The sequence below is a fragment of the Peromyscus eremicus genome, chromosome 2 (genome assembly GCF_949786415.1).
Source record: "Peromyscus eremicus chromosome 2, PerEre_H2_v1, whole genome shotgun sequence".
Taxonomy (NCBI): Eukaryota; Metazoa; Chordata; class Mammalia; order Rodentia; family Cricetidae; genus Peromyscus; species Peromyscus eremicus.
In genome coordinates, this window is record NC_081417.1 from 147,702,620 (window position 1) to 147,717,047 (window position 14,428).

Here is a 14,428-nt window from a genome sequence, read left to right on the forward strand (position 1 = left end):
TGTTCAGCATCGTGGAAGCTAACTCCACCCAGGATCACAGGTCCACATGACCCACATCTCCCAGTCTCTCCCAATATGTGCCCACTGTTCCCCAGACACCCCCAACTACTTACTGGCACATACAAACAGGTTGCTTAGATGAACAAATAACTTCTATTTTACTTTGTTTTGGAGATAGAGTTTCATGTAGCCCAGGATAGCCTGGAACTTGCTATGTAGCCAAGGATGACCCTGAACAGATAATCCTCCTGCCTCCACCTCCTAAATTCTGGGATTATAGACATGTACTACTGTGTCCAGTTTATGTGGTGTTGGGGGTGGAACCCTGGGGATTTGGGCACAGTAGGCAAGCTCTTTACCCATCGAGCTGCAGCCCTAGCCCCAATCGATAAATAATATTTTAATATTAATTTATTAATATATATTATATTAATATAATATATATTATATATTTAAAAATTTGTATTTGAGCCAGGTGGTGGTGGCACATGCCTTTAATCCCAGCACTCGGAAGGTAGAGGCAGGCTGATCTCTGTGAGTTCCAGGCCAGCCTGGTCTACAAAGTGAGATCCAGGACAGGCACCAAAACTACACAGAGAAACCCTGTTTCAAAAAAAAAATGTATTTGTATGTATGCATAGCTCTTGAATATGGAGCTTAGAGGTCAACAAGAGTGTCTTTTTTCAGTTGTTAACTATCATGATTTTTGAGACTGGGTCTCTCGCTGGCCTGACAAATTAGGCTAGGCTGGCTGGCCAGCAAGCCCCAGGGATCCACCTGTCTCCACCATCCCAGTGCATGAATTAGATGTGTGCTCTGCTATGCCTGTTTTTTGTTTTGTCTCTCTCTCTCTTTTTTTAACATGGGTGCTGGGGATTGAACTCAGGTCCTCATGCTGACATGACAAGCACTTCACCAATGAACAGTCTCTCCAGGCCCAATTTTATAATATAACTAACTATATTCTATGCTCTATTTGGTGCATTCATTAAAATTTAATCTTGGGCCCCATATTTTATTTATTTCTGTAGATGGGGCCCAGAGCCTTAGGGGAGTGTTCTACCACCAAGACACACACCTCCGACTGGGCTGTATCAGGTGACCCCCCCACTTCCTTGGACACTAGGCTCTTGGCCAGGTTCCCTGGCCTCAAGTGTTCTGTCCTCCTCCATCCAGCAGCTCCCTGCTCATTATTCAGGGCTCAGCACATATGCTAACTCTGATGGGGACCTTTTGGATGTTTCAGCCAGGGGTAGTGGGTGCAAAACCTCTTCTGTCGTTCTAATGCATGTGACTATCTTCTCTGAGGATGTGGGTTTCCCCAGGGCAAGGGCCACACAATTCATCTCTAAATGCTCCTTACTGACATGCGTGGTCCACATACGGCGCAATTCCAAGACTGACCAGTAGGTGCCGCTGCGCAACATGATTTCTGCTCCAGCATAAAGGTTGGAGTCCACATTCTGGGTGGGTGCCACTTTAGGGTTTGAATTCCTGATGATATGAGGACAAGAGAGGTAATCCTGGTGTCACAGGTGCCCCGGGAGAGTGAGGAACCAATCCAAGCAGATTGCTTTCCTAAAGTCAGGCGCAGGATGGAGATGGGACCAGATGCTATTTTAAATACCAAGTTTCTCTTCCACTTAGTTGCATTGTGTACTCAGGATGGACCCTTCGCTTCCCTGAGGCTTGGTGTGCCAATCCAGAAAATGGAGCAATAAATGCCAAACCCCTAGAATTTGATCAGACAGCACATGGTTCATGGAGCTGCCAGACAGACTGTATTGATCCAGCCTTGTCTCTGGAGTACCGTTGGCTGGGTATCACCAGGTGATGGGAGAAATGCAGGGAAGTAAGTCTACCAGGGCCACTAGACAGAACCAGGCCCCAGACAGCCTGCTTGGCTGCTTGCCTCCTCCCTCCCTCGCTCTTTCTATCTCTCCCTCCTTTTCATTTTGTTGAGACAGACTCGCTGGCCTCACTATGTAACTGAGAACGTGATCTTGAACTCCCGATCCCCCTGCCTCTACCTCCAGAGTGTTGGGCTTACAGGCATGCATCACCACAGCTGGTTTGCAGCCTTGACCTTCTCATCTTCTGCAACCTTGGCCTTCTCATCTAAAAGGAAGGTAACAGTAGTGGGTTACCTCCACATGACTGTGGAGATCCCAGAGAATATGGCTAGAGCTTTTAGCATACAGATACAGGTACTATGCACAGTAACTCCATAAATGCCAGCTCTCACGGTCACTGTCATCAACACCGTTAGAGAGTAGTCCGCACTGTCTCAAAATAGGTAAAGGAAGGCCGAGGTGAGTGGGTGCTCAGACTTCTCTGGACAGATCCTGTTCCAGTTTCGCCAAACACAGCTGGACCTCCACAGTTCACCCCATCCCCGGAGCTTGTTCCCTGTCTGGAACTCTTGCCTTTCTTAGCTACTGACTGGACATGTCTGTGGAATTGTCATTGACACAGCTGTCAGGGCCCCTGCATCGCCCAGTGACTCTGCTTCCAGCTGTGGAGAACACGAACCCATGGGCTCTGGGGAGCTGCTAAAGGAGGCCACCTCCCCAGGGACACTGGATGGATGGAAATGGCCGGTCTGCAGTGAGCCTGCTGCCCATTTACCCTGCAGCCTCAGGCAATGGCTGTCAGTTCAGGCACAGGGAAGGCAGCAGGTCCCAGCAGATTCGGGGAAAGGACAAACCACTGAGATCCACTGTCGTTCCTAAAGGGCCTCCCTGGAGACAAAAGAGAGGACTAGGGAAGGTGGAAGTGGCCCTCTAGTGGGGGAGGCCCAGTGTTCATACTAGAAAGTTCTGGAACATTCCAGAGAGGAATAAATTGTGGGCACAGGGCAGATCCTAGATGCTAGGTAAGAGCCAGCCACGGCTTGCCATGTATACATCTCACTATTGCAACCTGGCTGCCCTTCCCAGGGGATGCCAGAAGGCCAGACATCAGAGCAGAAGTTGATCTTGCTTCCCCGACACCACCGTGACTTACTCCTCCCTCTTCTTGGGTCCTGAATGATCCCAGGCTGCACCCTCAGCTTCCACTGACCCTTGGCACATGCTTCAGGGTATCCCTAAGCCTCCTTGGCAAGTGCCATGCCTATACCTGCAAATCTCCTGCCCCCAGAACCAGCACCAACCCCAGAGCTATCCTGTCATGTCCCTGGGGTCCTGGGCATCCAAATGTCTCAACCTGTCACCTCTCACCAACTCTGCTGCCACCCTTCTCCCAACTCAAGCGGCCACTGTTTCTCACTTGGTGTCCCAAGCATGTCTGGGTCCCCCTCCCCCAGTCTATTCTATTTTCCAGTGGATGGATAGATCTTTAATGCAACCGGAGTCAGATCCCAGCATTCCAGAACCTTCTATCACACTCTAAATCAAATCCAGACCCACCAGGCCTGGAAGGCAGGACACATCCCAGCCAGCCTCCCCTTCCAAATGCTCTCCTGTGGTGTGCCCTCTCTCTTGCCGTGTTGTTCTTGTTGAGATTTGAGATCTTTTCTCTGTTCTCCTGATGCAGCTGCTCAGCTCTGCCCCAGGGCCTTTGAGCCTGCCGCGCCTGCTGCCTGAATAACTGCCTTCATCACACATCCCTCTGTGAACTTCTCTCAGCTTTCAAACCTCAGCTCAAATGTCCGGGATGCAGGCCTCCCCTCACCCATGCCACGGCTGTGGACCATTCTTAGGTACCCTCCCACCCCGAGACCTTTGTTGGTCCTTCTGCAGCAAATACCCCACGTGACTATCAGTGTCTCAGCCTTTGTTCTTCCCAGATGGCGGAGTCCTCTGCAGCCAGAGTCAGCTGGTGAAGTCAAATGGCCCAGTGGCTGTCCTTTGACGGCACGTACATCCCAGGCTCTGAGCAGAGGGGCTAACAGAAGGGGACCTGGTCCCATCTATACATCAGAAGTCACCTCAGAAGTGACCTTGGGAGAAAGCTGGGAGGCAGGAGCACCAGGGAGACGGAGAAAGAGAGATGGAGGCCAGGTCCTTACTCTGCCACTCAGTATGGAGTGCTGACAGGTCAGTGTGCCTCTGTGCCTCAGTTTCTCCTCCCCTCAGTGCCTGAGGGTGACTGTGGTGATGGCATGGTGTGCCCTGTGCACAGAGAGGACTATGAGAAGTGAGCCACTCGGCTGCTGTGGAGCCACCTAGCCCCTGAGAAAGCAGAGCGGTGGCACCCAGCCCACGCCTCTGCCAGGCTCCCAGCCTCGCCCGTTGCGGTAGGAAATGGGTCGCCGTCAGGACTGCACAGGGATTCCTCATTTCCGCTCCAATCTTCGGGGAAAACACTTTCAGCTTCATTTAATCACAAAGCTTCTTAATTAGTTTTTTTTTTTTTCTCACTTTTTCTTTCCTTAAATTTTTTTTTTTTTCAATTGCTAAGCTGCCCTTGCAGGAGGGAGCAGAGACTCCGGCCCTTGCAAGGCAAGGCTTCCTGAACAAGCTCGCAGGCTGGCAGCCCCTTCAAAGTCCTTCAGGACCCAGTGAGAGGCAGGGCTGCTTTTCTCAGTAGAGACACTCAGGCCCCTCAGTGGCCCCTTCCCCGACACATCCAATGAGCACCTATGGAGCGCCTACTGTGTACCCGTCACTGGGACATAGCAGAGCTAAAGTCTTGCCCTGGATGAGTTCACTGGGCAGCTCAGTGCTGTCAGAAGGGGCTGAAGAGAAGGTGAAACATTGGCCCTGGCCTTGGCAGTATGGGAAGGCTTCCTGGAGAAGGCCAAAGACGTTTGTGCTGAGACACCGGAGGATGAACTGGGGCTGGCTAGGGTGGTGGGAGCAGGAAGTGACTGGTTCTTGTTTCATTCACAAGCTCCGTCCCTCACTCTCTGCTTCATCCACACAATGCTCCCATTCATCATTCACACCCTAGGGAGACCGGGCCCCCGCTGCCAGCATTCGGGCTTCCCAGAGAAGAGGCCGAGTCTGTGGGAAGATGTCCGCTGATGGTAGCGATGGCAGTGTTTTTGTGGTACCCCCCAAAGATGCTGACAGGCAGATATGAGAGACCAGGGAGAGAAGATTGATGCAGAAGTCAAAAGCTGGACCCCAGGACATGCAAAGAAGGCAGGGATTAGGAGCACTTAAATGGGAGGCTGCGTTAGTGTGTGACAGGCAGAGCTCAGCTGCCCCAGAAGCTGACGGAGTGCGAGGGCTGGCTGGGGCCTCAGAAAGTGGGCTCCAGCAGGCCTAGCTGCCCCTGTCTCCAGCTGCCTTCTCGGAGCTTAGCGGCATGACTCCCCATCCATTTCCTGATCACTGTGGGCTCACCCCCAATGAAGGACTTCCTATCAGTCATTGACACCTTCCGTCTGAACAGAAACCCTGTGTCTCCTTTCCCCGGGGCCCTTGTGGTCTCTCTGGGTACAAGGAAGAGGGGTTACCAAAGAAGCAGGTTACAGGGCCTCTGGTGTTTACCTGTGTGGGAGGCCAACTGTTACATCCACTCTTTCAGACCTGCACCGTGTGGACCCCCTGTTCTCTGGTCCCGGGTGGTACTGCCCTGAAGTACTAGCCCACCCTGCAGGACGCAGAGCAGGGACATGCCTGGTGTTGGTTCCTGCCTCCTCTCTTTCTCCTCAGGGTCCCTGTGGAGTGGCAGACTCCTCTCCAATCCACCCATGTGGAAATGGAAGCCCAGAGGGAAAGGACCGCTGCCTGAGGATTCAAATGGGTTCTGGATGAGTCGTCGTACATGCGTGGCTTCCAGCCACAGGGCCCTGAATCAGGAGTGGGAGCTGTTCTAACAGGCCAGGGAGAAGTCCCCCCATGCAGTCCAAGGTGCCTAGGTGGAGACAGGCCACAGCAGACTCAGAGTGGCTCAAAGGAAGCGCAGCTTTCTTCTCTCAGCCTTTAGGAAGAACCCTCTTGTCTACCGTCAGCTCACTGTGGGCTCACCTCAGCGGTGGACTTCCTATCAGTCACCGACACCTTCGTCTGAATAGAAGCCCATCTTTCCCAGAGGCCCTGTGGTCTCTGTGGGTACACCCCACACAGACGCTTTTAGTAGGTGAAGACTAGTTACTAACACTAAGCTTTTTGTTTTTAAACAGTTCATCACCACCTCAGGCCTCTGGAGGTCAAGTCCAAAGAGGTCTCGAAGGCAACCGGACTGAGGGTGGCATGTCATTCAGACAGCTAGCTGGTCCCCTGGACCAGAGCAGTGAGACTCACAGAGCACCTGCCCACGACCTCACAGTAGGGACAGCAGAGCCAATGGAGAGCCAGGCAGCCCGACCCTGCGGCTGGCGGGAGAGTGGACACCAGGCTGAGACCGGGAGAGGGACTCTTGGGGAGTTGGGGCCGGGGCGGGGCGGGGGGGACACGGCTACCTTCTCATAATACTGTAGTTCATAGTCCAGGATCACACCGTTAGGCTGGTCTGGCTGGGACCACGACAGGGTGATGCTGTCCACAGTGCGGCTCACCTGATGCATGATGGACACAGCCGACGGGGCTGTAAGAGAGGCCAGAGGTCAGAGGTCAAAACAGGCATGAGGAGATGCAGCTTACCTGTCGTGGGTGGCTGTTTGAGCCATGCCCCGGAGCACCGCCCCTAGAGAGGCAGCTGTGGCTGTCACCTATTTAGGAGAAACCTTCCGGCTACACTCACTCACCTGAGCAGGGCCTGGGTAGATAGGGAACCGTGAGACCAATGAGAACAAGAGCAGAAAGCAGGGTGGTGGGGGTCAGGGACCAGAGAAAGGACCAATAGGGAGTGCTGGACCGAGGTGGAGGCTGGGGTTTCTCTCAGGGCTGGTGACAGTGTTCTGGGACTAGATGAGGTACAGTAAACACACTAACTGCCATTGTGCCATACACGTTGAACCAGTCAGGTGTGTGCCACAGGAACTTTACCTCAACCACGTCCATCAAACAGTCCATCTACCAGCCCCGGCCCAGCGGCGACCTGTGTTCTCAGCAAGGGGGGTTAAGATGGGACGAGAAGTGGGCTGTGCTCAATGCTGGAAGGACCATCACAAATTACTTAGTCCCATTTCTTCCTTTAGTATGTGTGGAAACTGAGGCCTCAAGAGCCTCAGACGTCAAGCAAGGTTGCCATATTCTCTGACCCTTTCGTCCTTAACACTCTAGTATGGTTTTTGCCTCTTCCGCCCGGGAAAACGTGTGGTGTGTCCCAGTGGCCCTGTGGAAGGTGGTACACAGTGGCAGGGACCAGGGTGGGAGGTCTCCAGAGCCCTGCTCTTCCTAGAGGGGCCCATCCAAGCCTGGGTTCCACAGTACGCCCTGGACCTAGGGTTCGTGGTCCCACGGGGCCTGAGGACTCACAGGATGGAGTGCCTCCTAGCCTCTTTCCGGGCTCCTGAACAGGTCTGTGATGGGCAGATTTCCCATCCTAGACAAACAAGAGATACCCGGACACTGATGCCAACCCTTCTTTTCCCAGTTCCCACCTTGCTTCCCAGGGCTTTGGCTGAACTGGGCACCAGCCTGGCTTAGTCCTTGGGGAGCTCAGGGGCCTCTGACATTGGAACTGACTTAGCTATTCCCATTCTGCCTCATCTCCCCCAGACTGTCCCCTATGTCCTCTACAAACTGGCTGTGTGGCCTTAGGTGAACTGTCAACCTCTCTGGGCCAGACTGGCCTCTGTACTCTGGCCAGGCTGTTGGATTCGTGGTCTGTAAGCTCCAACACTCTGCCTGTTCCCCCAAAGCCCTCGGCCTAGAGGCCGGTGTGGCTGAGTCTGGAGTATGGGACTCCTGTTCTGCTCCCCCACCACTCACTGACCTGAGGCCTGGGCAGGGTCTTTCACCTCTGGGAGGGAGCCTCAGCTTCCACACCCCTGTCTTCTGCAGCTGGGTCACTGTAAGTATGGGAGGTGTGTGTGTGTGTGTGTATGTGTGTGTGTGTGTGTGTGTGAAGGCCGGGCAGGTGGAGAGGAAATACTTCTGCCAGCGCTAGGATCCCTCCGAAGTGAAGCCCCTTCACCTGCCAATCAGAGCCACACGGACTCACGGGAGAAAGGTGCTTCTTTCCACCCAGTGAGCGCCCCTGCCCCCCATGCCCTAGGTCAGCACCACACTAGGCTTTATAAAGAGGAACCAGAGAACCCAGACCGGAGCCAGGGAGGCCCCGCTGCTGCTTCTGGAATCTCCAAGTCCACTCCCAACTGCCAGGCAAAGTGGCAGAATGTGTCCTGTGTGCTTGCCTCTCTTTTCAGCTGGTGCCAGTCTAACGGGGAGACCTGGACAGACCTCACATTGCCTACCCACCCCCAGCTGCTGACCCTGCAAGCTTCAGGTGCAGGGTGCCTGGGAACCCGGACTCCTAAGCCACTACCAGGTGAAGCTGATATTCCTAGGAGACAGAGCATGCTCAGAGAGGGGGAGTGATTGGTCCAAGGTCACACAGCAGGAGGCGGGTCCATAGCAGCTGAGCCCTGGTGGGGCATGTGGTCCACTCATCAGGTCACCTCTCACAGACTATGCCCAGGCTGGGCTCTCCCCCACAGTCCCTTTAGCTCTGAGCCACTGAGTGGCCTCTTGAGGGGGGTGGGACCATGCTGCTGAGGCAAGTGGGCCCAGCCTTCGGAGTCTGTCCTTGTCCTGAAAGTCCTGGGGTATGACAGAAGGACTGGAGTAGGTGACTGCCTGCTCTTTACCCACTCAGCTCACTTTCTTGAGGACCCTGGGAACCTACGATGCCTACCCAGAGGAGGCCCTGGTTACTGACCCCCACATGGTCACTTTTCATCGGCTAACTCAGTTAACACACAGGCCATCTGTGAGTTGGACATTATTATTATTATTTTTGGTTTTTCGAGACAGGGTTTCTCTGTGTAGCTTTGTGCCTTTTCCTGGAACTCACTTGGTAGCCCAGGCTGGCCTCGAACTCACAGAGATCCGCCTGGCTCTGCCTCGCGAGTGCTGGGATTAAAGGCGTGCGCCACCACCGCCCGGCAGAGTTGGACATTATTATAACCACTCATCAGATTAGGAAATGAAGTCAGGAGGGATGAAGAAGCCTGTCCAAGGCTATGCAAGCAATGGAGGCCAGATCCAAACCTCGGGGCCAACCAACTTCTCCCTGCAGCAACCTTTTTAAAGGGCCCCTAAGTTGCCTTTTGTCTTGGTCATTTGTTACACCAACAGAAATAAAGCCAGGATAGTATGTATTCCACGGTACGGATACACCACAGTTGTCTGAGCAACACAGGCAGACCAGGGAAGCCTACAAAGGGCTTGTGAGGACACCCCTTGTTCCAGACTGTCGTCTCGAAGCCAATCCGCCCCCCCGGCTCCCCCCAACAGTGGGTCCCACGGGCTTGAGGGGTCTGGGCCGCGGCAGGCTTGGGTTTCAGGCAGATTCTGGGCTCTGAGCCCCTAAGCCGCATGACCCAGGCATGGTGAGGAGGCGGCATCTGCCCGGAAGATGATCAAGGCAGGCTGGGTGGGGGCTGGCCCCTCTCTCGGAATCCAGGGATTAGCAGTGGGAAAAGGACAGGCTGGAAGCTGTCCGGGCCCCTCCTGCTGCCGCGCCCACCCTGGGTCAGGTTACCCTGGAAGTTGGACATCAGGGAATTCTGGTATTTTCAATTATCAGCCGGGCACGCCAACAGGCTTTGGGGTCAGCGGTGCCCTGTGACCCTTGCCAGGAGATGAAGCCCCAGGGGGCAGAACACAGAAGAGGCCTGTGGTTTGAGGGGGTGGGGGAGGCCGCCCAGCCTGCTCCCCTGCAGCAGGTGGCCAGGGGGCCTGCTGGCCTCTAAGACCTGCGGAGAGTGGGGAAAGGCATCCCTGACAGGGGCTTAGGCCAGCTGAATTCTCCCTGTGAGTTATGTTTCTTCCCTGAGGCATGATGGAGCTGATGAGGGATTTCTGAGGGTGGATGAGGAGATACTTACTACAAGGTGGTCCCCACAGACTAAATGGGGGGCCAGCTTTTAGTCCTAGATGCCAGTGTAAGTCACAGAAGGAGGCAGGAACGCTGACTGGCCAGGGCTAGGTGGTCACACCACACCTCACTTCCTGTGACTCAGTATCTCAAAGTGCTGAGGGTGAAGGAATTCATGACCAGGTAAGAAGAACCAGTGAGCTAAGGCACCCCGGGGAGAGGCAGCCACACACTGGGCGGTCCAAGGCCCCACTCCAGAACCATCTACTGCCCTTGCTCCCATGGATGGCCCCACAGATATCCCACCCTGTCACGGAGGCCTTGTCTGGCACCCCCCCTCTTCACCATCTCCTCTTTCCCAGGCACCATCCACTCTGTCCCTCTATGGTCTCAAATATACTGAGGTCCTTCTCATCTGGGTCTTGGCTCCTGCTTTTCTGCCTGGAAACCTCTTCCCTTCTGCCTTCCAGAGGTCAGTGGTCCTCCTCTCCATTCAGGTCTCCACTCAGATGTCACCTGTTCAGGGACACCATGCCTGACTGTCTCTCTTCTCTGAGACACATTCAATCCTTTACCCTGGAACAGTGTGTGGCTCAGAGTAGGTGTTTCAACAATATTTATTAGTAGGAGTCAGGAAGGAAGGAAGGAAGGAAGGAAGGAAGGAAGGAAGGAAGGAAGGAAAGAAGGAAGGAAGGAAGGAAGAGAGGGGTGGGGAGGGAAGGAAGGAGGGAGGGAGGGAGGGAGGGAAGGCTTAGGCAAATCATCCCCCCCTCCACCCAGGCTCCTTTCCCTTAGCACTTCCTGCTGCCTTCCCAATACTCACTCATACTTTCTGACATGAACAAAATTCGAGTTCTTAGCTAAGTACACTGTGCCCAATTAAAAGACTACATTTCCTCAACCTCTCTACTAGCTTGAATGACCATGTGTAATAGTTCAGCTTGCCAGGAGATACAAGCTGAACTATTACATAAAGCCTGAAGGAAGTCACTTCACAAGGAAAGGAGTCTCCTTCTAATTCACATTATCTTAGTGTCTGGGACATGGATGTGATGGCTGGAGAGACTGCAGCTAGTTTGGCCCATGAGGATAAGAAGATGTGTTGAGGAGTCTGGGCCTCTGATGACTCCATATTTCCTATTTTCCAGTATTCTTTACAAATCAGAGAAAGGACACCTCCACTCTGGCCAAGCCACCATGCGGACTGGTTGTATCACTCATGACTCTACCCTTTGTCTGTCCCTTTTCAGGTTTCCTCTCGCTGGTTCTGGGACTGGCTGAGTGATGTCCTTTGGCCAACGGGATACAGGCCAACATGACTTCAAAGGCCCCCTGTGTGCATCTACCTGGCTGCTGTCTCGGTTCCCTGTGTCTGTCAGGGGTCTGTACCCAAGACAATCAGCTAGAGCAGAGGTTCTCAACCTTCCTAATTCTGTGACCCTTTAACACAGTTCATATTGTGGTGACCCCCCGCAACCCTAAAGTCATTTCATTGTTACTTCATAACTGTAATTTTGCTACTGTTATGAATCATATTGTAAATATCTATCTTTTCCGATGGTCCTAGGCAACCTCAAAGGGGTTGCGACCCACAGGTTGAGAAACTGTGCTTAGCAACGCACAGCAGCTGGAGCCACTGCAGACCAACCAAGAGCTCTCACTGCCAGACAGGGAGCCCTGGAACAGATGGACAGCTAACACAAGCACGCCTCCATCAGGACCAAGGCTGTCATGGGCTGCCCAGAGACTCGCAAACTCACTGCATGTGGCTTCTCTTCTCTCACCAGCTTTATCGTCCGGCCTGTCCTATGTCCCTCCTGTATCATGCAGTGAACCCATCTTCAATGGCACCTTCAGTCAGCAACGCCTTCCCAGCTCTGAAGGATCAGAGCACAGGATGCGGTCTCCCTCGCCCTCTCTCTCCTCTCTCTCCTCTTCCCCCAGGCCCCTGCCTGGAGCTCTCTGATCCTCTCAGCCTCCCAGGGAGAGAAGAGGGTGAAGACAAGTTCATATCAGTTCCAGAGCAGAAGGCATTGTGTGCCCAGACCCAGCAGGGCATGAGGATCAGAGGAATTCGGGGATGAGAAGGGCTTTGAGAGTTCAAAGTCTTTCGGCGAGGGAGCCACGTGGCATGGTATCATGGACACTGACCTGGGCAGGATCCTGGGGACCTGCTATGCTAAGGACCCTTGTGGGATCCTGAGAAGCCACTTAGGAATCTCTCTGGGCCTCAGTTTCCCTCTGTACAGCAAAAGATGTGCATGAGATGAGCTGGGGCCCCTGTGATGTGGGGTATTTCAATATGACCCTGGTTACCTGCTGTGATGAACAGGCCCATGACCCCAAAAGATGTCTACACCTCTACCCTGGGGAATGTGGTCCCTCATGTGTCAAGAAGGCCCTTAAGATGGGAGATTTTCCTGTATTACCCACATTGAGACCCAACTTAAAAGAGTGGGGCTTTCCCAGTGGGATGCCCCAAAATGTGTGAGGCTGAAAAACTAGGCACCCTGTGGGTGACTGAGAGCTATCAGAGGTTCTAGGCAAGGACTTGAAGGGGCGTCAGTGGCTCAGGGTGGCTCATAGCTGAAGGAAACTGGGCCATGCCTGAAAGAACCAGAACACTGTCTCAATAGACAAAGGCCAGAAGCCGGGCCTGGTGCTCCAGGGGCTATAACCCTAACTACTCAGGAAGCTGAGGCAGGGGGATCTCAAATTCAAGGTCTACCTGGAGGTACAGAGTGAGTTGAAGTCCAGCCTGGGCAATTTAGTGAGACCCCACTTCAAAATAAAAAGGGAAAAGGTATATAGCTCAGTGGTAGAGTGCAAACATGGCATTTATGAGGTCCTGGGTTTGGTGCAAAAATAAAGAGAAAAACTCAGATCCCACAGCCCCAGCAGCAAGGCGCATGTCCCTGCTTAGCTGCAGAGATCTGCATAGCCTCAAAACTGTTGAGGTCCTACTGTGTGCAACTGGAACTTGCTAAGCCTGTGGTGATCTGGCATGGTGCCACACTATTGCTTATCCCTCTATTTGCCACGGCAAAAGCCATTTTGCAGGCAAGGGAACTGAGGCCAGAGAAGTGAGGTCTTCCTTACAGATGGGACCTCAGCTCAGAAAACACAAAGTTGCTGTCCTTTCTCCCATGTGACCAGCTAGGCTGGGGGGACAGGGCACGTCTCTAATAGATCAGTCTGTTGTCCAGCACTTGTGACCGTGAAAGCTGCAGTCACCTCCCTGGACACAGGAGGGACATCCAAGGGACTCACCTGCCTCATGTCTGCAGATGCCCTGCCAGCCCTGGCCATGATGATCCCGCTGCCTCCTGCCATGACGGCTGTGGGCAAATTCTTAACTCAGTGAACAGCTCCCACCTGTCAAACTACCAAAGGGCCTTGTGGCTCTGTGAGACTCAGGATTGAGGGCCCGCCGAGCATCCTCATGAGCTAAACAAGTTCACTGGGCATCATGCTGATGCAAGGGACCTCCGGGTTTTGAGTACCTGCCGATGTCATGCATCCTGGGTGGCACTGGGGACAGCAGCTGAACTCCGCACCTTAGCCCCGTAAGGAAGGAAGCCCATGGGGAAGAGTGAGCAGATGTGAACTTACTGGCTAGGCCAATGCTATCGGCTGGGGACAGCTTGTCATTTGGATGTCCACATACATGCCACCTCTTCAAGAAGCTGCCTTCCTCGTCCTCTGGTTTCTCTGCTCGTGTGTGTTCTTGTGTGAAGGGGCAGGATAGCCATGTGGCAGAGGCCAAGGGCTCTGACAGCTGGGCCCAGTCCTGGGGTCTTTCATTCCTAGATGGTGGGCCTGGGCATGTGGCTTGGCATTTCTTCTAGTGCAAGCCCTGGAAACCCAGCCCAGCCTCCCTCCTCAGTCCCCGAGTGCCACTCGTGACTGGGCAGAAGGCACTCCACAGAGGCAGAGAGTGGGCGGAGGCACGTGACGGCTTTATAAAGTCAGAAGGTGAGTGCCAGGGGACAGTGAGTGCAGCCCAGTGCTTGCCCAAATGAAAGGCTTTTTCCTTTTAAGGCAGTGAACTAGGTATTTATAAACTGAATTTTAGGGTCTGTCCAAACCCACCACCTAATGCATCGGTCTGGAACTGAGGTTCCTGCCGTATTTCTCTGCAGTCTCCAGCGTTGCCAACCACCTGTCCCCTGCACACACACCCCAATCCCATCTCCTTGCACACACACCCCCAATCCCATCCCCTTGCACAACATACCCCCCTATCCCATCCCCTTGCACACACATACCCCCATCCTATCCCCTTGCACACACACACCCCACCCCATCCCCTTGCACACCCCATCCCATCCCCTTGCACACACATACCCATCCCATCCCCTTGCACACCCCCCATCCCATCCCCTTGCACACACACACCCAATCCCATCCCCTTGCACACACACACCCTATCCCATCCCCTTGCACGCACTCCCCCATCCCATCCCCTTGCACACACACACCCTATCCCATCCCCTTGCATACACACCCCCCTTATCCCATCCCCTTTCACACACTCCCCCATCCCATC

General features: G+C 53.9%; 1 protein-coding gene across 1 annotated transcript in view; it reads right to left on the reverse strand.

Moving 5' to 3' along the window:
* The window catches only part of Ephb2 (EPH receptor B2), a 123,593-nt gene that overhangs the window by 22,422 nt on the left and 86,743 nt on the right, over positions 1-14,428 (reverse strand). The window contains exon 5 of the mRNA XM_059255214.1: positions 6,356-6,480. Coding sequence (XP_059111197.1) covers positions 6,356-6,480 — 125 coding nt within the window. The remainder of the gene's footprint in view (positions 1-6,355; positions 6,481-14,428) is intronic.